The 22775-nt window shown below is 43.6% G+C and overlaps 1 protein-coding gene across 1 annotated transcript in view; it reads right to left on the reverse strand.

The window, feature by feature from the left end:
• MTHFD1 (methylenetetrahydrofolate dehydrogenase, cyclohydrolase and formyltetrahydrofolate synthetase 1) overlaps positions 1–20605 on the reverse strand; it is a 69497-nt gene extending 48892 nt beyond the window's left edge. Inside the window, exons 1-2 of the mRNA XM_004612363.2 lie at positions 20428–20605; positions 2379–2463 (exon numbers count right to left, since the gene is read on the reverse strand). Coding sequence (XP_004612420.1) covers positions 2379–2463; positions 20428–20468 — 126 coding nt within the window. The 5' untranslated portion in view covers positions 20469–20605. The remainder of the gene's footprint in view (positions 1–2378; positions 2464–20427) is intronic.
• Positions 20606–22775: the final 2170 nt, after the last annotated feature.

Raw genomic sequence — 22775 nt, forward strand, 5'->3', positions numbered from 1 at the left:
CTGACGCAAATACTTTGCATGCAGGAGCTCTGGATTCCATCCCTGGTATGTCATAGTCCTTTTAGCGCTACAGTAGTGCACCCCTGCACCGCCACCACTACATGCAGTCCAAAAAAACAACCAACCGAACAAAAACCTTACTGACTTATGGTGCTGTAGCAAAGAAAAATACAACTCTCTGAGACTAAAAAAAAAAATTTTTTAAAAACCTTCTTGTATAAATGTGCACAAAAATAAGTTACAAGATATTCTAGAACTCAAAATGACAATATCACCTCCACTAGTGAGTGTGGCATATAGCAAAAATAACAAAAAAAACCCAGTGTTTGTGGTAAAGTAGTTAAAAAAGGATCCTTTACTCACTGCTGCTGGAATGCTGTCTGATTTAGCCTCTTTGGAAAACAGTATGAAGGCTTCTAAAAAATAGTAACAGTTCAGGACTGGAGAGATACTACAATAGGTAAACTGTTTGCCTGGCATGTGCCCAGCCCAGGTCTGATCCCTGTGCATCCTGAGCACTGCCACATAAGGACCGAATGGCCCCTTTCAAATAAAAAATTAATAATTGTGCTGCCATATGCCCCAGATATTCTAATTCTTGGCATTTACCCCCAGAACACAAAAACATTAATTTGAAAAATTATTTGTATTCCTACACTCGTTGCAGCATTAGTCACAAGAGTTCAGATCTGGAGAGAAGCCAAATTGTTTGAATCCAAGAACTGATGGATAAAGAGTGGATAAAGACACTGTCGTATGGATGCATAATGGACTATTACTCAGCTCTAAGAAAAGATGAAATTCTGAAGTTTGTTGCAACTTGGATGGAACTGGAGATCACGCTGAGTGAAGTGAGTCAGAGGGAGAAAGACAAATACCAAGTGATCATTTTCATATGTCGAATATCAAGGAACTGGAACAAGCAATGGCCAATAATAACAGACCTTGAGAATCTGTCTACAGAACTGTCTGCTAATAAAGAAGGGAGATGAGATTAAAACTAGAGAAAGTGGTGGGGAAATGCTGATACTCTGGTGGTGGTAGCATCTATTATATATAAATCAGCACCTGAAAAAAAATAATTCTAGAGGACATGGGATGGCTGTGAGCAAGCAACTATCTTACAGGCACCAGGAGGACAAGAATTTGATCTTGGCAGCCCTGTCATTTAGGTTTCCTGGCACTCCCACCCAAAAGAGAGTACAAACACTGCAAGTGACAAAGCAACCCTCCCCATTGCCAAACAACGGGGGGAGGTCTTCAGCTACTGGGGCTCTGCTCGGGGCAGAGAGGGAAACTCAACCTGACCCCTCCGAGGGGTCTCGGTGAAGACAGCCAGGCATGGGGGGCGGAGAACTCCAGAACCCAGCCACAGCCATGCTCAAGGCCACTTTCCGCACGCTCAGACAAGCCTCACGCATGAAGGAACCAGCAGAGGAACCCAGGTGTGCGGGACCTGGGGCTGAGATCTCCAAGCCTGCTAAGATCGGGACTGGGCCTTCTCCACCTAGACCCTCCAGTTTTCAGTAGATTGGCAGTCACATCCACAAACTGGCCCCAGAGCTGTATAATCCCACCAACAGCCAAGATCCAGAGACTATAAAACAAAGCTCCTCTTACTGTCTAGTTCTCTCACTCAGAGAACCTGGCAAGCTACTGAGAGTATCCTGCCCACACGGCAGAGCCTGGCAAGCTCCCCCTGGTTTATTTGATATGCCAAAAACAGTAACAATGATGGGTCTCATTCCCCTGACCCTGAAAGAGCCTCTAATGCGGCACCACTGGGAAGGATGAGTAAAGAGAGGCTGCTAAAATCTCAGGGCTAGGACGAATGGAGATGTTACTGGGCCCACCCGAGCAAATCGATGAACAGGATGACAGTGATACAGTGATACTATTGTGGCTGGAATGATAATACGGCAGGAAAGGCTTGCATGAAGCCTACCCAGCATCATACACAGTTCCCTGAGCACCACCGGGTGTTGCCCCCAAACAAAACCAAACAACTATTATTTGAGGGGGCTAGAGTGCTTAGGATACTACGGGGATAAGCATAGGGTCACTCCCAGCAGTGCTCTGGTGTCTATGTGATGCCAGGGATCAAACCAGAGCAGGCTGCATACAAGGCAAAGACCTGAATGCCTGAATTAGCTCTCAAACCTTTAGTTTTATTTATTTATTTATTTTTCGCCCTTCTTTTTTGATTTTAGGCCACACTCAGCAGTGCAAAGGCTTACTCCTGGCTCTGCACTCAGGGATCACCCATGGTGGGGCTCAAGGGACCATATGAGGTGCTAAGGAAGGTTCTAAGGTGCTTATTGCCTTAAGTGCTACTAAGAGATTAAGTGGGTATTTACAGAAATACATTGTCATAATACCTGTAAAATTGCCAGCCCTGGGCTAAAACCAGGTACCTGCTCCTTCATTTGAGTAACTTGGTTCTTCAGACGCTCCCTTATTTGCCTAGAAAAGAAGGAAATGTAGAGTTAACAGTTAATGTTTTGAACAGAAATAAGAAATATAGATTACTACGTATCATTTTTTTTCTCAATGAAGAACACCTTCACCGCAAAGACATTACCTATCACAGTACGTGCCATAAGCACCATCGATTCTCTAAGCCGTAAGAGACCTAATCTTCTGATCCTACTGACACTGATGAACATTTAATGATAGCTAGCAATAAATAACTAATATTAGCTAATTACCCTAGGACTGATTTGAAGCTGTTCTGCTCTAAAATAGCACTGTAGCACTGTTGTCCTGGTTTTCATCGATTTGCTCGAGTGGACAAATCTCTCCATTTTGAGACTTGCTGTTACTATTTTTGGCATACCGAATATGCCACGGGTAGCTTGCCGGGCTCTCCAAGAGGGATGGAGGAATCAAACCCAAGTCAGCCATGTGCAAGGCAAATGCCCTACCAGCTGTGCTATCGCTCCAGTCCCCAAATTTTTGCTCTAAAATAATAGACAAAAGACCAAAAATTTGAACCAATAGTTCCAGAAGCTGCTAATCTTCATCTCTTTTTACCATCTCTACCTGCTGGATACTGTTTGAAAATCATTCTGTAGGAAAGAATTGGAGTTCACACCTCTTGCTTAACATACTCTAAGACAATCATACGTTATCTACATCAAACTGGTTGACAATCAAATTCAATATGAATTTACAAGTTATACTCGCACACAAAAGAATTTCCTGAAAAACTTAACACAAGGTTAAAAGTGTAACCTCTTACAAAACAAAATAATTAGATTTACCTACATACAACTTTAATAGAAAAGAACATCAAGTATATTAATTACGTGCAGAAATAGTCAAAATAGTATAATCTCACTCAATTATGAGTCTTGTCCTTGAACAAAATCTTTTTTTTTTTCTTTTTGGGTCACACCTGGCTATGCACAAGGGTTACTCCTGGCTCTACACTCAGGAATTACTCCTGGCGGTGCTCAGGGGACCATATGGGATGCTGGGAATCGAACTCGGGTCGGCCTCGTGCAAGGCAAACACCCTACCCACTGTGCTATTGCTCCAGCCCCGAACAAAATCTTTCTTAAAGGACCTATTTTGTCATCTGTCTTTCTTCATCTTAGCTATCATAACGATACTGGATGTACAAATACATTGTTATTCACAAGCTTCTCTTTCCTCAATTGTGGTAACACACAGCTACAATTCAACACTTTATATAATATAAACAGGCACAGAAATCACACACAAAAAAACCCCAGATTATTTGGACTGGCCTAGTTAATGGTAAGTGTTGAAGGACATATAACCTAGACGGGAACTGAAGTTACTGTATAGCAGGCTAGTTGCTTGCCTGGCATGCAGCCAATCGGGTTTAAACCCCAGCACCCCACCATGGGCGATGCCTGAGTGCAGCCAGGAGTAAGCCCTGAGCACTGGTGGGAATGGCCTCAAAACCAAACCAAACCAACAAAATAAACTAAAATAAAAATTGACCAACCCAAGTTATTCTCCAATCTATATTTCTATTTTGATTCCATCCCCCCGCCCCATTCTGATGGTGTGGATGCGATGAACACTGAGGAGAAACTGTTTTTCAAATTACGAATTTTGGTCTATTTTCTGGGCTAGTGATGATGGTAGGATAACTCTCACGGTGCTGGGCATCCAGCCAGGGTTCCCAGCCTGCCATCTGATCATAAGGGCGAACCACCAATACTCTACAAACTGTTGTTTTTCACTTCTAGTACAGCAGTCAACAAAGACAAGATATTCAATGCTTTATTATAAAAGAGGGCTTACATTAGGGAATTTTGCCCAATTCTGAGTTAATGTAAGCACATTTAAGAAAGGTTAAGCTGAATTGACATTCAGTACCTATGCTGTAGGCAGGTAGATAAGGGTAGGGCCCCCACCCCCTCCCACATCATGGTGATAAAATTTCTGGGAAGTAATAAAGTCCTAAGTCTGACCCATCTTGTGGATCAGGAAAGCAAGGCCTGATAAGACCTACAGCGCAGATCCCTAGGAGACTGGACCCTTCACTTCAGAAAGGGCCTGAAGGAAATTACCCAGAATCCTCAATTCCTTCCTTTAATCCAATTAACCCTCAGCTATCCCAGACCAGAGAAGGCTGGACCCACTCTCAGAAGATCAGCAGGAACAAAGGTCAAGAAAAGGAATTTCCACATGCTGGGGGAAAAGGCAGCTCAGATAGGCGACCACCAAGTAAAGGGTGCTTGGAAGGCCCGCTATGGAGGGCAAATGTGTGCTGAAAGTAGACTATAGACCGAGCATGATGGCCATTTAATACCTGTACTGCAAACCACAACACCCAAAAGGAGAGAGTAAAAGGGAACATGACTGCCACAAAGTGGGGGGCCAGGGGGAAGAAGGTGGATGGGGGTGGGGGTGGAAAAAAAAAAGTGGTTCTGGAGGGGCTGCAGGTGGTCTTCCCTGAGACTGACTTTCCAAACTTCAGTCAGTCCCTCCTTTTCTTTTTCCTTCAACCATTACACTGAAACAAAGTGTGAGTTCAAAGTGTGGGCACATCTGGTGGCCAAGACAGCTGGCCCACAACCAAGGAAGAGAAAGGGGCCATAGGCTGGTTGGAAATTGTGAAGGGTGGGGGTACACATAGATGTGGCTGAACATTATCATAACAATAAACAAATTAAAGTCTTTCCTTCAGGGGAAATTCTTCTAGGAGATTAACTCAAGTACAAAATCTGGGGGTTCAGCACTCTACATTACTAGATCTGCTCAAGGGTGGGATTCTCCATCTAAGGGCCTATTGCTTTCTTCTTTCCTTAGCTAGTACTCCATTTACTTATCATTTTGTATGAATACAGTAAGCTTAAAGGGTGGCTCTTTCTGGGGACATCTTGCCATATATCCCACACTAGAAGGCAAAGCTTCCTACTGGTTCACAAAATCCTAAACTCTCAATAACCAGACAAAGACTACGTAAATCAAGTGGATTTTTTTAAGTGTCAATTAGCAGACCAGGATAGTCTTTCCTAACCCCAGCAAGGTCCTTATTCAGTTACTTCTTTTTGGGTCATGACAGAGTTTCTTCCATGACCATCCTCTTAACTTATTATACTTCTTATAATGCTTAGCCTGTCCTTTTTTGATGACAGCTTGCCCTGGGTCTATCCAAGTCCCTCACAGGGAACCTCGTTCTTTTGGGCATATTAGGAAGTAAAGGCTTAAGTAAAGTAAATATGATGGATGCCTAAGAGTTAACTGTCTTACTGTATATATACAAAAAGGACAATGCTCTAAAATAAATACACCATGTACAGCACATAAAGGAAAGAGAAAAGCACTTACATATACAAAATCCAAAACCCTCAGAAGAATTTGACTTTATAAGTTACAAGGTATGATTTGGGGGATAAGTGATAAACAGATAGGGGGAAAAGAGCACAAAGGAGAGGTTTAAGATAAACAAAGGGGGCTGGAGTGATAGCACAGTGGGTGTTTGCCTCGCACGCTGCCAACCCTGGTTTAATTCCCAGCATTCCATATGGTCCCCTGAGCACCGCCAGGGGTAATTCCTGAGTGCAGAACTAGGAGTAACCCCTGTGTATCACCGGGTGTGACCAAAAAAGCAAAATAATAATAATAATAATAATAATAATAATAAAATAAACAGAGGATTAGAAGTATCTGATAGAATTGGGTGTGACTCAGGAACACTGTTGTGAGAGAAACTCAATAAACCTAAATTCCTTGTGGCAGAAGCAAGGACAAACCAATGTTATCCAATAACAAAGGGGTAGGCAAAGCTTCCTATTGGTTCACAAAATCCTTAACTCTCAATAACCAGACAGGGACTCAAGTCAAGTGGATTTCTTAAAAGTCATTAGCAGCAAGAATGGTAATTGCAGGGCCCAGAGAATAGCACAGGGATTTAGAGTACCTGCTGGAGCAATAGCACAGCGGGTAAGGTGTTTGCCTTGCACATGGCTAACCCGGGTTTGATTCCTTCATTCCTCTCGGAGAGCCTGGCAAGCTACTCATGGTGTATTCGATATGTCAAAAACAGTAACAAGACTCACAATGGAGACATTACTAGTGCCCACTCGAGCAAATCAATGAACAACGGGACGACAGTGCTACAGTGCTTTGTATGCATATGGTCGAGTTCAAATCCCTGGTGTTCCAAACACACTGAGCACAATCCTGGCAGCTCTGCTATCTGTGAACCAGATAGTGCTGCAAGCAATTTTCAGACACTCCACAAAAAGGAATTTGAACACTGGCAAACAAAACTAAAATTATCGGTGAGTATCAAAGTAATCCCTGGTGAAAACTACAATGATAATTTGTGTGCCTCAAATAAGACTGTGAATCCCACTGGACATTTATGCAAGCACAATTAAAACAAAGTACAAAACTCAGTGCACTGTGGCTGAGTGTGCAATACAGATAAACTTGTGCAAGCATCAAAGGCAGACATCTGTGCAATAGCAGGCTTTGCAACAGAACCATCAATACCACCACAGGGAGTGATGAAGGGAGTAGAGGGAGGGAGTGTGTGTGTGTGTGTGTGTGTGTGCGCGCACGCGCGTGCGCGCACGGTGATTGGATATTTTTGTTTATTTTTATTTTTTTGGCGGGGTGTGTGGGGGATGTGTGTGGTGGTGGTGGTGCTATACCTGGCAATGCTCAGAGCTTACTCTGGCTTTGCACTGAGGAATTACTCCTGATGGTGTTCAGGTGACAATATGGGGTGCTGGAAATTGAATCCAGGTCTTTTGCATACAAGACAAATGCTTTACCCATTATTCTATTGCTTCAGCCCTGAATAGATTTTTTTTTTTTAAAGTCATGGCAAGTGCAAAGGTTCTGAGAGTATATGTGATCCAAAAGAGAACTAATCAGACAAAGCACACTGTCTTTCGCTGTGAATGTGATTTTGAACAGGACTAACTTAAATAATTGGACTTATTATTATTTTTTTTTTGGGGGGGGGGGAAAGGTCACACCTGGCAATGCTCACAGGGTTACTTCTAGCTCAGCATTCAGGAATTACTCCTGGCAATGCTCAGGGGACCATATGGGATGCCAGGGATTGAACCCAGGTCAGCTGCGTGCAAGGCAAACTCCCTACTCACTGTACTATCTCTGGCCCCTGGACTTAATTTTTTTGTCTGGGGGCCACATCTCAAAGTGCTCAGAAGTCACTCCCAGCCCTGCTTGGGGGAATCATGTGGTACATGATTATAAAATCCAGGAAACCAACTGACCTATGTGTAAAGGAGATGTACTAACTTTCTGACCTATTTCCCTAGACTTACTTTTAAACAAAAAAAAAAATTATTTTTATTTTGGTGTTTGGGCTACAGTTAGCAGTGCTCACGGCTTACTCCTGGAGGTACTCAGGGACATTTGGGAGGTAAAGAGCATCAAACCCAGGTCAGCCTCGGCGAGGTAAGTGTCTTACCCTCTGTACTATCTTGATGGCCCCTGGACTTTATTTAAAAAATTCTTCTGACTGCTGAATTGGGAATGAATTGTCAGTGGAAAAGTAACACCAACAAAAAGTGATTCCATTTGAAAATGTCCAGGCTAAAAGTAATGATGGCCTGAATAAGGGTATCCAGATAAGCTGGAAAGAAATGGATAGATTTTAGATGATGTATTAAACATGAAGCATGAAAAGTTCCTGGGTTTTTGACAGATGACTCTGAGATTTGGGGGAAACAGAGCTAGACAGATTGACAACCAAAGTACTTTAAGCCACAGAGTAATTCCAAATTGATACATTGAGCTTATTTACAAAATCTTATAATGATGTTAAAATAAGTGAGCTTCTAAGGATTGAAAGATGGAGTCCAAGGACAAATAAGAATAATATACCCAGTAGGCAGCAATCTGCAGGAAATCAGTACTACAAAGAGAATGCTGTTTCAGCACAGTAGGTTGAGAACAAAGAACAAAGTGTTCTGTATTTTCTTATGCTATAATTTAAATAGATTAAAGTTTGCAATATTATTTTTCCTAAAGAAGATCATATAGCTTGATATTAATTACACTGATTCACTAAAACTGTTCCTTAAAAAGCAAGATTATTTTTGAAGCTGAATTAGCAGGGATATTCTTCCAACTAGAAAAATTTGTTTAAAAGCTAACATTTATGGGAGCTGGAGAGAGAATATGGCGGACAGGGCAGGGCACTTGCCTTGCACACAGCCTACCCCAGTTCAATCTCAGCACTCTATATGGTCTTCCAAGCCCCACCAGGAGTGATCCCTGAGTATAAAACCAGAGTAAACCCTGAGTACACTAGGTGTGGCCTGAAAACCAGTCCCTCCCCCCAAACCCTAAAATTTACATCAGAAAAGCAACAAGACATTTAAAAATACATTCAAACCACAATCTATAAGAATTGAATGTCCCAAGAACTAAAGTAAAATAGGTAGAATTTTTTCTACTTTGGTGAAAAATAAATAAAGCAGAAGTAGAGTCTTACCATAAGCTCCCTAAATATTTCCCTTGGGGATCTGGGGATAATAGATCAGTAGCAAAAGCACCTTGCAAGTATGGGGTTAGCAAGCTGATCCCTTGAACTGTTCACATGTGCCAAGTGTGATCCTGACAGCACTGCAGTTTAGGATTCCTGGTACCACAACCAAGTGTACCAAAACACCAAAACTAAAGAGTATGACCCCTGGTGAGAATATGTACAAACAACACAAACAAATGAGACACCCAGAGTACCACTATCAAGAGAGCAAGCACCACAAGTAAGGGTGTGTAATCTTGGTCAGCACAACAGAAATGGGGGAGGGAAGGGAATAAGATCAAACAAACAAACAAACAAACAAATCTTTCCTTGTCTTGGTTTTCTGTGCTGGACACTAACTAAAAAACCCTAAATTCAGAAGTGAAATAATAAGGGGGCTGGAGCGATAGCACAGTGGGTAGTGCGTCTGCCTTGCACGAGGCCGACCTGGGTTCAATTTCCAGCATCCCACATGGTCCCAAAAGCACCACCAAGAGTTATTCCTGAGTGCAGAGCCAGGAGTAACCCCTGTGCATTGCCGGGTATGACCCAAAAAGAAAAAAAAAAAAGTGAAATAATCAAAGCCAAGGGTCAGATACACCTAAAGTTATCAAACCATAAAAAGGACATAGGAAATATCAACAATATTTCCCTAATGTCTTTAGTTAGGGTCACGTGGTTGCAAGAAATTATTATTATTATTATTATTATTATTATTGCTTTTTTGGGTCACACCCAGCATTGCTCAGAGGTTACTCCTGGCTCTGCACTCAGGAATTACTCCTGGCTCTGCTTGGGGAACCATATGGGATGCTGGGAATTGAACCCGGGTAGGCCACATGCAAGGCAAACATTCTACCTGCTGGTCTGTCGATCCAGCCCCAGTTGCAAGGAATTAAATGGTGGGGGAAGCCCTGTATTTTTTTAGTTCATTATTTCCAAAAAGTTTAAAACTATACTGGAATAAACTCCAAATCACTGAAACCTCCTAAATTACTGAGATTCATTTTTTGCAGATAGAACTGCAATTACCCATCATTTCTGAGTTATACCATCCTGTTAGATTACATGGCAAAGTGAGCCTGGAATAGACAAGCTGATCCCCAAACAGTAAAACTATACATACATCTCATCCTCTATCAACAGTCAATAACTTGGAGGCCAGAGCAGTCAGGGGCCATACCCAGCTATTTCAGGGGTACTCCTGGCTATGCTGGGGGCGGTGGGGAGGGACCCGTGGGGAGGGATGGGATGAACGACGATGTGGTGCCAGGAATCAAACCCGGGCCTCCTGCATACAAAACATGTACTAGCATCACCTTTTGAGCTATCTCCCAAGCCCAAGATGCAGTTTTAAGTAAGCCTATACTAGCATCTAGTGAGCAGAAGACAGGGAAGCAACTAAACATCCTACAGTACACAAGTCAAATGAATCCAGCCCAAATGTTAATAGTACCCAAGTTTGAGCAAGTTTGTTACTGGCCATTAAAAATGAAGTGACTGGAGCTGAAGAGATAGTATTGCTGATAAAGTGCTTCCCTTGCACACAGATGACCCAGTTTTGATTCCTGGCATCCCATATGGTCCCTCAAGCATCACTAGGAATAATTTCTGAATGCAGGCCCAGGTATAGCTCCTGAGAATCTCTAAATATGGCCCCCAAACCAAAGCGGGCAAGGGTGGGAGCAATGATTTAGGTTATATCTGCTCCCTCTGAGGGAAAAAATCTTTTATAGCTCAATCTGCTGGGTTGCATTTCTATGAACATCTGTATTAATATACATTTTCTCCAAGCTAATTTCATCTGTGGAGATGTTAAAAAGCCTAGTCAATAAAAAGGTTCACATCAAAGGGTCCATCCCTACATAATTCCATCAGCCCAAAGGATTCTAATCAGAGCTTAATATCCCTAAGCAGTCATCTAGATTTCTTTAGCCTCAAAATTTTATACTATTATTCCTGAAAATGTACTCTGCACCAGGCTGTTTTCACTGGGGTACTCCAGAAGGGGGTGAGTGAGAACCCTCCCACCCCAAGGGACCCAGTCCCGGCAGGCAACCTCCTCTACCCAACCAACGCCATGCTCCAGGCCACTTTCTGGACTGTGCGACACATTATAAGACACTTCCTACCCATTTTCCATAATTACCACACCATATTTGATGGAGTTCAGACAACAGGCAACAAATCAGAGAGTAATATATATATATACATATATATTCATTTGTTTATTTATTGGAGAGTCGTCAAGCTACTGAGAGTATCCTGTCCGCACAAACAGAGCCTGGCAAGCTACTCTTGGCATATTCAATATGCCAAAAACAGTAACGACAGGTCTCATTCCCCTGACCCTGAAAGAGCCTCCAATTGTTGGGAAAGATGAGTAAGGAGAGGCCACTGAAATCTCATGGCAAAGAAATCTATGTGACTTCTTGAAAAAAGCTGTCAGGAGTCAGCAAAAACACTACTGTAGCACATGCTTAGAACAATTCTAAAATGTTTCTCAAAAGATACATAGACACTTTTAAGGACTGATAAGAGAAGCAAGAAGGCATCTTCAACATGTACGGCTTTTCTAAGTAAGAGTATATATTTCAGTTGTTTCTTCCCCATGAGGAATAATTCTTACATAATAATTATGTAGTTACAATGTAATAAGACTATAAATTACTATAAATAGCTTTGTGGGCTAAACCCAGCAGTGCTTGGTGGTCACTCCTGGCAGTGTTTAGGAGAACCATGTGGTGCTCCAGATCCAACCTGGGCCTTGCCCTGTACCACTGTAGCACTGTTGTCCTGTTCTTTGATTTGCTCGAGTGGCCACCAGTAACGTCTCCATTGTGAGACTTGTTGCTAGCAGAAAAGACATTTGCACTCCTATGCTCATTGCAACACTATGCACAATAGCTCAAACTGGAAATAACCCAAGTGCCTGAGATCAGATCAGTGGATAAAAAAACTATAGTACATATATACAATGGAATAATGTACAGCCATTAGGGAAAAAAATGAAGTGACGAAACTTGCTGATATATGGATAAATCTGTAGTGTATCAGACTGAATGAAATGAGTCAGAGGGACTGAAATAAAATGATCACACTCATTTGCAGGATATGAAGAAACATAGTAGGAGAATACTACCTAAAGACAATAGAAATGAAGGCCAGGAAAATTGGTCCTTAGTAGGAAGCCTGTCACAGTGGGGGTGTAAGGGTTAGGACAGGAAAGGGACCACTACAATAGTGATAGGAGGAAGTGATCACTCTTGATAGAAGTGGGTGCTGAAAGAAGACAAAGTGATATACAGGATATCCTTTCAGTAACAATATCATGAACCACAGTGCCAAAACCTGTCTGCCATAGACAGGCAGGTGGGAAACTGGGACATTGGTGGAGGGAAGTGGACACTGGTTCAGAGATTGGTACTTAACAACCATACACTTGAAACTCAACTAATGAATAATGCTGTAACTTTGTCTTTAACGGTGATTCAATAATTACCAAAAAAATGCAGAGTTAAGAAATGTATTAATTTTTTTTTCTTTTTTTTTGAGGCAGGGCACACCTAGCTGTGCTCAGGGCTTACTCCTGGCTCTGTTCAGGGATCATTCCTGGCAGTGCTTAAGGGACCATATGTGGTGCCATGATCAAACCCAGGTCAACCACCTGCAAATGAAACTTATCCACTGTTCTCTCTCTAGCCCAAAATACCTTAATACTATTTTTAGGAGGGGGGAGGGAGGACACACCCAGCAGTGATCAGGGTAAGTCCTGGCTCCTCATTCAGGAATTATTCTTGGTGGGCTCAGAGGAAACATATGGGATGCCAGGCATCAAACCTGGGAAGGAGGCATGCAAGGCAAACACCCTACCTGCTGTACTATTGCTTTGACCCCATACCTTAATATTTTTTTAAAAGCTTAACATGTGACTTGTAGTAAAACAACTGTGATTGTGAGGCCACCTAGTGTTTTCAAAAAATACTTGTATTTCAAATGCTTCTTTATTTAAGTCAAATTAAAAGGCTGTTTTTGTCAAAACTGATTATCTTCACATGTCACAGATAGAATAGCAAACGCTGCATTTTATTAGGTTAAAGAACAACCAATCAGTATCAATATTGTATGATTTTTAAGAATAAAATACCTCATTTTTATTTGAAAGCTTAGTATGAATCTATTTTCTGCTTCAATGAAAATTTATAACATAAAATTCTCCCATCATTGGGGCTGGAGCGATGGTACACTGGGTAGTGTATTTGCCTTACACACAGCCTACCTGGGTTCAATCCCCAGCATCCCATACGATCCCCTGAGCACCACCAGGAGTAATTCCTGACTGCAGAGCCAGGAGTAACCCATGTGCATTGCCGGGTGTGACCCAAAAAGCCAAAAAAAATTAATAAATCTTGTCATTTTTCTCAAATTATCTTATGAAAAGGTAAATTGTTATTTATGACATAAAAATAGCCAAACGGTGCAAAATCCCAGTGAGTGTAAGGACTAACAAATCCAAATACATGATGATGCAATCATGGCTTATTTTACTTTTAGGGAGTATGGGAGACTGGCAGAGCAGGGATTCAAAATAGTCACTGGGATACAAGGCAGGGGCCTTCACCCCTGTATATCTGTCCAGCCCCTCAATGATTTTTTTTTCTTTTTTCTTTTTGGGTCACACCCAGCGATGCTCAGGGGTTACTCCTGGCTTTGCACTCAGGAATTACTCCTGGCGGTGCTTGGGGGACCATATGGAATGCCGAGGATCAAACCCGGGTCGGCCACGTGCAAGGCAAACGCCCTACCCGCTGTGCTATCGCTCCGGCGCCCCTCAATGATTATTTAAAATATTTCTCTATTTCTGCACTTACTGATATTTGGGTCAGAGAACTTATAGTGGAATGAGGCTGTTGTGTGCACTGTGCTGATAAGGTGCTCGCCTTGCATGCAGTCTGCAGACACCACACATGGTTCCCCAAGCACTGCCAGGTATGATTCCTGAGCACAGAGCCAGTACTGCCAGGTGTAGCTAAAATCAAAAATAAGTGTCAAAAAACTGTTTCATTACACTCCGGGTTGGAGGGAGAGCAAAACCGTCCTCACAAAAGAAACAGGGGCTAGGGAGATAGTAAGGTGGGCAGGGCACTTGCCTTAAACATACGTGGTTGACTCAAGTTCCATCCCTGGCATCCCATATGGTCCCCTGAGTACCGCCACGAGTAATCCCTGAGTCACCAGAGCCAGAAGTAACCCTTAAGCATCAGTGGGTGTGGCCCAAAATTTAAAAAAAGGGAAGGGAAGGGAAGGGAAGGAAGGAAGGAAGAAAGGAAGGAAGAAAGGAAGGAAGGAAGGAAGGAAGGAAGGAAGGAAGGAAGGAAGGAAGGAAGGAAGGGAGGGAGGGAGGGAGGAAGGAAGGAAGGAAGGAAGGAAGGAAGGAAGGAAGGAAGGAAGGAAGGAAGGAAGGAAAGAAGGAAGGAAGGAAAAAAGGAAGGAAAAAAGGAAGGAAGGAAAAAAGTAAGAAAGGAAGGAAGGAAGGAAGGAAGGAAGGAAGGAAGGAAGGAAGGAAGGAAGGAGGGAGGATGATCAATGGAAGAACTGGAGTCAGGAAACTAGGTTGATTTGGTAGAGACTGCCTTCATAAAAAGACAGGATTTTAAATGTGAATTAAAAGTGCATTTATTTCTATGTATGTCATTACTTCCACAATAAACTGGGTAAGAAAAAAACCCTCACTCATATGTGGGATATGAAGAAACACAGCAAGGAAACAACTAGTCAAAGTCGTGAAAACTAGAGATTTAATCTACAGAACTGAATTTACATAGCAAGGGGAAGTGACTAGGAGGGGCCCTTGGGACACTGATGGAGGAAAACAGGCACTTTGGTGATGGGTGTGGTGTTGGAATGATGGATGCATGAAAAGAATACCTAACAATATTGTAAATCCCAGCCCCTCAATAAAATTAGTTTCAAAGTGGCGGGGAGGGGATGGAAATAAAGCACCACTAGAGTCCAAGCACACACGCAGATATGGGAGGATTCCTGAGCAATGTGGACTCACCTTTGCTGCCCTCAGACAGGGCAGCCAACACACTGGTAAATGGCTAGGAATATTGGTAACACTGCCAATCTTTCCGTTTTCTGTTCAGAAAGCCACTCGGATTTTATGTGTAACTACACATATAAAAATGTGTGTCAGTATTTAAAAATATACTCAGGTCTCAGTACTTAAGGGCTATCAGAACACAGATCTGATCATGATAGTGGACTCTGATTCCAATGAATGCCCCCATGCCCCCAGCAGGTCTCTGAATCAGCATCCAAGGGGATATGGAAGGCAGATCTCTATTTGGAGAGGAAAAAGCAAGCCAAGAGGGACCAGACTAATAGACAGTGCAGTGGGTAGGGCACTTGCCTTGCTGGAAGCTGACCTTGGTTCTGTAGCCAACATCCTATATCATCTCCTGGGCACCACCAGGACTAATTCCTGAGTGCAGAACCAGGAGTGACCCTGGGCATGGGGGAGTAGAGGGGCTGCCCCCCACCCAAAAAGAAGAAAACCAGGCCAAGAGTTCTTACATGACAAAAGCCACAGAACTGGCTTTTCTTCTGCTGCTTTTTAGAGAAGACAAGGAAAAGTTGTTGACAGGAAGTTTAAGATTAAAACACTGCAGGGCGCCAAAACCCTAACCAAGTTCCTTTATCATTAAGTCATGCAAATCAGAGAAGTAAAAATTCCTGACAGGCTCTGGCAAACCTTTCAGGGAAAAGCTCCTTTATTTCCTGATACTGTTTATTACCAACGACCAAACTGGTAATAAATTCCAGCTCAGGCCTGAGGGGAATAACTTCTTTAAGGAATTCACAAAGTGCCTCACAAACAAACAAGGATCTGTCTCCAACCAGTCAGAGTGGGATTATACAGAACCCTGAACTACTAGTTTGTCTACTTCCCAAACAGATTGATAGGTTCATTCACCTCCTAAACTGGAGAAAGAAAAGCAACATAGGTAGAAGTTTGCAATTTCTTTCAGGGACGTCTACCAGAAAAGAAAAATCCCAATGTTGAGCCTACCTTGCCTGGTAACATTACGGGCTCAAGTTTCAAATTCGTGCTGGTGATCAGGAAATCCTGGTACTAATCACCAGCTGGAGAGACAGTACAGGAGGCAAGTGGCTGACCCCTGTTGGATCCCCGACAGCCCACAGGTTCCCCAAGCTCACCAGGCGTGATAGGAAAGAGTCAAGAGCAAGCCCTGAACACAACTGAGTGTAAATCCAAAACCAACTTTTGTTTTTGGTTTTGAGACACAGGACACAGCTGACCCGTATCTGATCCCTAACACCCAACATGTTCCCCAAGCTCACTAGGTTCCGCTGAGTGTGCCTAAAAATAAGCAAACAAACAAAAATCCTGATTGTGGCACCATGGCACCATTTGTCACTCACTTTACAACATCAAAGACAAAGGTCGCCCGCACACCTCAGAGGAAATTTTTAAGGGGAGCAAACTGCACAGAGCAGGCTTCTGATCAGATACCACAGTTGTAGGGGCCTCTCCTGAGAGCCTTTCAATCTTCCTACAACCTGAGAATGCTGGAAGGCTGATGGACTTCTCAAGGCCACACAAGCCTCCCCCTCCAGCCTCCCTCCACGGCCTCTCCAAGTCAGAGGTTTCCCTCTGCTCCAGGGAACTTCCTCAGTGCCAGACCACGCTGAGACCCCTTCCCCCAGAGGCTTCTTTATACTTAGGGGCATACCCACAGCTGACAAAAACACTAAATCATCTGCTCCCAGGCCCTGGATGGCTGGGACTTTTGGGTAACATCCCCAACTAGGATTTTTCCTGGTGCCATAGCAATGGGGCTGGCGGCCAGTGCTGGACTCTGCCACACTCCAGCTCTGGCCTTAGCACTCTCAAGAGACTGGGAGATGGTCCCTATTTGAATCCAACTCCCCGTTGCTCTCCTCCACAAGCACCCAGCTCTGACATTCGAGGCCTCCAGTTCATGACAGCAAAGCTTATTAAGCACAAAAGAATCAACAAAAACTTCAGCTACTAGACAAAAAGAAAAAGCCTATCAGCATTCAGAATCCCTTCTCAGTGGTAAGCATATTCTTTTTTACCAAGTTAGTTTCCCTGGCCCTGGAGCTGAAACTATAGTTATGGCTCTATTTTTATCTTGATGAGGTGGGCAAATTCTGATTTTGAGTCAAGCTTGTGAATTACTAAAGAAATGGCTTAAACACAACCGCCAATAGTTTATTCAACAACCATTTTCTAAATACCTATTTGTTGAAACTTACTATGTGCTAGAGACCATTCTAAATGTTTTTCAAGCAAGGTATCATTCAATTTTAACAACCTAATAAAGTAGGTGTCATTATGACTCTGATATACAGAAACTAAAGCACAAAGAGAAACTAAATTACTTAATTATCTACTGGAGGTGGGGGCCGAGGGTGGGGGATGAGGGGGAGGACCATCTCAGTTTAGCTCTGAATTCCAAACCCAGTGAGCAAACAAATCCAGCTTGCTTGTGTTCATTCCACAAAAACTCAGCCCTTTCTCTATGATCTGACAAGGGGCAACCATGTGTTTCTTCATAGTCTTTTTAAGACTTAATGAGGAAAAAATACCACCCATGGACAGAGGGAGCAGATAAAGAAGGAAAGTCCAATAAACCCCACACAATATTCGGCATACACATTCTGAAAGCACACACAAGTAAGAACTGTGGTTCCCAATCAGAAAACCCAACCATTGTGTTTTTAGCCCGTGTTCTCTGGGCACAATCTAATCCACACCTTTAGCAAAATCCATCTCCCCAAATCAGGGCGCTGCCCTTCGCTCTCCCCTTCCAGTCAACATCCTGGTGACCCCAAACCAGTCACTAATAACGGGTGAGGTCCAAGGTGCAAGGCACAGGCTGTTTTTTGGGTAACTTTGACAAGCTCATAGCCCCACCTCCTTCAAACCTTTGCCCCTAAATCATTTTTATGGTGGTCATGAGCTTAACTCCACATGTTGTTTTAGTTATTTTATTGCCTAACTCTAACTCAGAAGTGTAGTGATTTGGGCTATTCTGTTCATACTACAATCTGAGGGAATCGAAGATAATCTGTATATTAGGAGGTATATTGATGCTCGGTCAACAGTGAATACCCCCATAAAGAACACAAACATTTCTAACCTTCAGATTTCTCTCAATTATCAGACTCAGAAATTCTTTTAAGATCTGGAAATTTGGGGCCTGGAAAAGCACAGCAACTTTGAGCACCTGCCTTGCAAGTATACGGTCATGAGCTTAAATCTCTGGTGTCCTACGAATGCCAAAGACTATCCTGGCAGCTCTTCTTCAATCCCAGACCACACCACGGTCAGTTGTGTGAGTACACAAAAAGGAGGCACAATTCCTGGTGAGTATGCAATTAGAAAGATCTGTGAGCATCCTAGCCAGGAATGGAACTCCTGAGAGTGAACACCTGTGTGAGCCCTGCAGCGACTCCCAGTGGGCACCACACCCGGCCATGTGTGCAACCCTCATTCTCACAATCTCAACAGCAACAAGATAGAAGAGGGAGAAGGGGTGAATAAAAGGATTTAAAAGTAAATGAATGACTAGATTAAAAAAATCTCCCAAAGTGAGATAATTTGGCAACTACATCCAGACTGCACAAAGAGCCAGAAAAGGAATCTTAGAATGAGAAATTTTGTCAATTCCTGACTAACAGGAAGGTATAAGGGGAGAGTAAAAATGGCAAACATCAGAGATAGCTTTCTTGACTGCAATCTCCCTCACACTGCATGGGCAGCATGCGGTGAGGAGATTGCAGTAAATAAATAAAACAATGTCATTTCTTGATTTGGAGGCTAGTTACTCATATAAGTTCAGTTGTGAAAACTAAGCTGTATACTAGAATAAGCCTGATTTTTTGTGGATCTACATACTTAATTTAAAAAAGGAACAAAACTATGATTTTAAAGTGCAGCTTATGTTAAGGATCATCAAAAAAAGACCTACAGCATCTATCACTGTCAGAGAATAAATCACCCACCTCATCATTATTAATCATTAATGTTAATGTACTAATGATCAAATATTTCTCACTGAATTCTCCTAATAACTCAATGGTCCAAATATTTATTTCTTATCTGAGGAAACGTTGTCACAGTATTAACAAATTTGCTTTAAGTAGCAAAACTACTAAGGAGTGAAAGTAGATGTCTTGGTGTTTTAGACAGACCCAGGATGCATGTACTGTTCCTGAGAAGGTTACTAGCAGTATTTTAACTTTGTTCTCTACTCAAGCAAAAAAGCCAGCCTTCCTCAGACTCCTCCCGTGAATAAACCTAACTTATCTCCTCACAAGCAGGCTCTCTGAAAAATAGGCTTTATCAAGAAAAAGTCAGTGGTAAAGGAGTAAGTTTGAATGGGGGTGGGGGGAGGAAAGAGGGTCAAGCAGAAACAAAGGAGGTTAGCAAACCACGAGCTGAAATGAAGACACATTTAAATACCGTGACTTCTAGTCTAAAAGTTTAGCTTCCTCCTCACCGACGTGGGGTCATCGAATTTACTAACTGCACCTTTCAGGAAGCAAAGGTGATTTTTGCTCCAAGGTGAGTCTCACCACCAAGGGCTCTGAAGCCGCTATGCATAAAGTGAGGGGTTCATGGGGCACCAGGTGGGGCAGTTAATAAATAACTAGTAAAGTCAAAGATCTCAAATTTCCAGGGAGGTCACTCAAAAATATGTCCTTTCCCCTCTTCTACTCTCATCTATTATCACAAGTCACCTCCCAGACCCAAAAGCAGCGTGACTTCCTGCAGGGTTCGGCAATCACACTCCCTGAACCCTGCCTGGAGGTCAAATGGAATAAGACATGTCAGTCCTCTGGAGCCTAACTAGAAAGTAACCCCAGGGTCCGCACGGGGAGGTGGCTGTCGAGGAACTTCAGAGGGACGGGAAAGGAAACCGTTAGTGGATTCTACTTAGCCCAGGACAGTGTTGCGGGGAAAGTTTCTCGGTTGTTAGAACTTCCCAAACGAATCAGCCTTGGAGCCCTGTCAGATTCTTCGCCTCCAAATAATGAAAGTTAAAGTTGAGTTTCCCCACTAGTCTCTTCTGGCAGAAAGTTACGTGGGTGAGCATCGTCGGACAGATTAAAATGACTTGTCCCAGAAGCACAGGAGCCCGTGGACACAACCACCAGACGGACGATTCGCAAATGCAAACTACCCGAAGCTCCTTTCTTGGCCCTCAGGGAGCAAGGCTTCAATTTCGGATCCAGCTCCTCCCTCCCCTCCAGTGGGCCTGGTCCCTGCTACAAGTGTCCCTCCCGCCAAAATGGGTTCCCGGGCACCCGTCCGAGCACACCCCGTTTAAGAGTTCCCGACTGCAGCCCCACACGCGCCAACACTGGCAGGTGCTTACGCGGAGACCGCCTTCCCGTTGAGGATTTCCGCCGGAGCCATGGCTGGTCTCGATCCGCTGCCCGAGACGACCACCGCTGAAGAACCAAGATTCCACTCGCCAATACGAGCGGGACAGTCCAACCCACGTGTTCAGCGACCGCCCGGCCAGCGCCTCCTCCTATCGCGCCTGCGCTATCTCCAGCCTCTCCCCGCTCCCCCCGCCCGTCTACCCCCCTGCCCCTCCTGTACGCGTGCGTGATTCCTCCCAGCCGCGAAGAGCGCCTTCAAGGAAGCTGTGAGGACGCGAGAGGATGAGGGAAGTAAGCGGCCGTGATTGGCTGATGGAAAGACCCGTGCAGGCCGCGCCTCCGTGTGGGCGGGGAAATCGACTGAGCCGGAAGGGGGCGTGGCATTGGGGGCGGGAGGGAAGAGTGATCGCGGGACCGAGGCTCTGGCAGCCCTTTCGCCGACGCTCTTCGGACACGCTTTGTGGGCAGGCTGTGTAGACAGCTGGCCGGCCGAGGCTTTAATCCGGAACTTTCTGGCCGAACCACTGGGTTGGGCTCCAAGCTGGCTCGTAGAGTTTAAAGCTGAGAGTCTGGGGCGGTGGCGCCCATCACGGTCCCCGTGTGTAGTCTCCTCAGGCGAATCGGGTGCTCTGCCCACGGGAGACCCTGTCCGCCTTGGAGGCCCCGCTGAGGAGGAAAGGGGCGCCCCGCGGGACTGGTGCCGCCGGGCCTGGCCGGGGGCGGGCCGGGAGGCGGCGTCAGCTCTGAGGGACTGCACTCTGCCGGTTCCCTGCTGAGGCGCCGGGATTGCGGAAACGAGATGCCGCCGAGTGCCTCAAAGTTTCCGACTCTTTTTTTTTTTCCCCCTCAGTTGATTGAGATTCTGTGGTTTACTATTGATAATGGTTACTTATGCACATCATTCCTCATGTTGTTTTGTTTTTCTCCATTCTGGCTGGGTTTTACTATTCTCAGATCACAGAGGGACATCCTAGTAGAGCCGTCCATTAGCTCAATTAAACCAGGTTTAACTGGGTTTAATCCCTCCCCCCTACCGTTTACTCGCTGGATGTCTATGTAAATTTTGAGTTGTACAAAGTGATGTTTTGATACGAGGATGCAGTGTGAGAGGATCACCACAATAAGTTATCGCCTGGCGTTTATCACCGGTTTTTGGTGTGGTAATAACTAAAGATCTAAATAAATATTTCCAAGTACTTAGTATGCTGCAGTATATGCCTTAGATCCCCAAAGCGGACATACCATTTGTACCCTCTGACCAGCATCTTTTCCTGTGCTTAGGCCACATTTTCTTTATCCCTGCTCGTTGCAAATAGTGCTGCAGTGAACTTGGGGCTGCTCACTTTGGACTTTGGCAGAGCTCACTCTTTGAATTCAGATTGGGATGGAGTGTAAACTTTTAGTTTGTGACTTCAGCTTTATTCCTAAATTTTGGGAACACTGTTCATTAGCCCTGTATGTGAAATTAGAGAAATCCCTTTAGTTTTATTGAAATATATTTTACCACAAAATTCACTTGATTTAAATGTACAATTCAATGTCTTTTTGGCTTTTAGTATAAGTACCAGGGATTGAACCCAAATAATGAACCCAAAATCATCTGTATGCAAGAAAGAGCTTTTTTTTTTTTTTTGGAAAGAACTTTACATGCTGTACTGTTGGCTGCTTCAGCTTCCTGATTTTTTTTTTTCATTCTACTTTTGGTATTGAGACATACCATTTTGAAAAATAGGCAAGGGCAGAGTAGTAAAGCACATTCCTAGCATAAGTGAGTTGAATTCCATCCCTAGCACTACATAGCTCCCAGCAGTACGTATTCTATCCCTCCAGCACCACACATGGGTGTGACACCTGTAAAAATTACTTTAAAGATTAAGAGAATAGGAAATAATGGGAGGTGGTGGAATGCTATTTAGAAATGTGATGAGAGGCTTTTCTTGGGAATCTAAATTTAACAAAAGCCTAAATAAAGAAAAGAAATCAGGGTATAAAGGACAGAAAGTAAAGGTTTCATTTGAGAAACTGGAAAGATCAAATTACCATTTATTGAGTTAAAATATGAAAACAAAGTGGAGGACCAGAAGTTCAATTTGGTTTTTGATCATTTTAGAAATCTCTGAGACTCAGAAATAAATCTCTGCTGAAAGACACAGATATGCAGGACTTAATGACCAAAATCCCTAGGCTCACAAGGAGTCAAGAATGGGCAACCTCCTTGCATCTCCCTGTGTTTCTGGTAGCCTGGTAGTCACGCCCAAGAACTGCCTCTGGCGTCATATAATCTCATTAACCGGCCGTGCTCCAGAGACTGAGAAATAAATCTCTTAGAAGAGAGCAC

Source organism: Sorex araneus, chromosome 3, assembly GCF_027595985.1.
Source record: "Sorex araneus isolate mSorAra2 chromosome 3, mSorAra2.pri, whole genome shotgun sequence".
Classification (NCBI taxonomy): domain Eukaryota; kingdom Metazoa; phylum Chordata; class Mammalia; order Eulipotyphla; family Soricidae; genus Sorex; species Sorex araneus.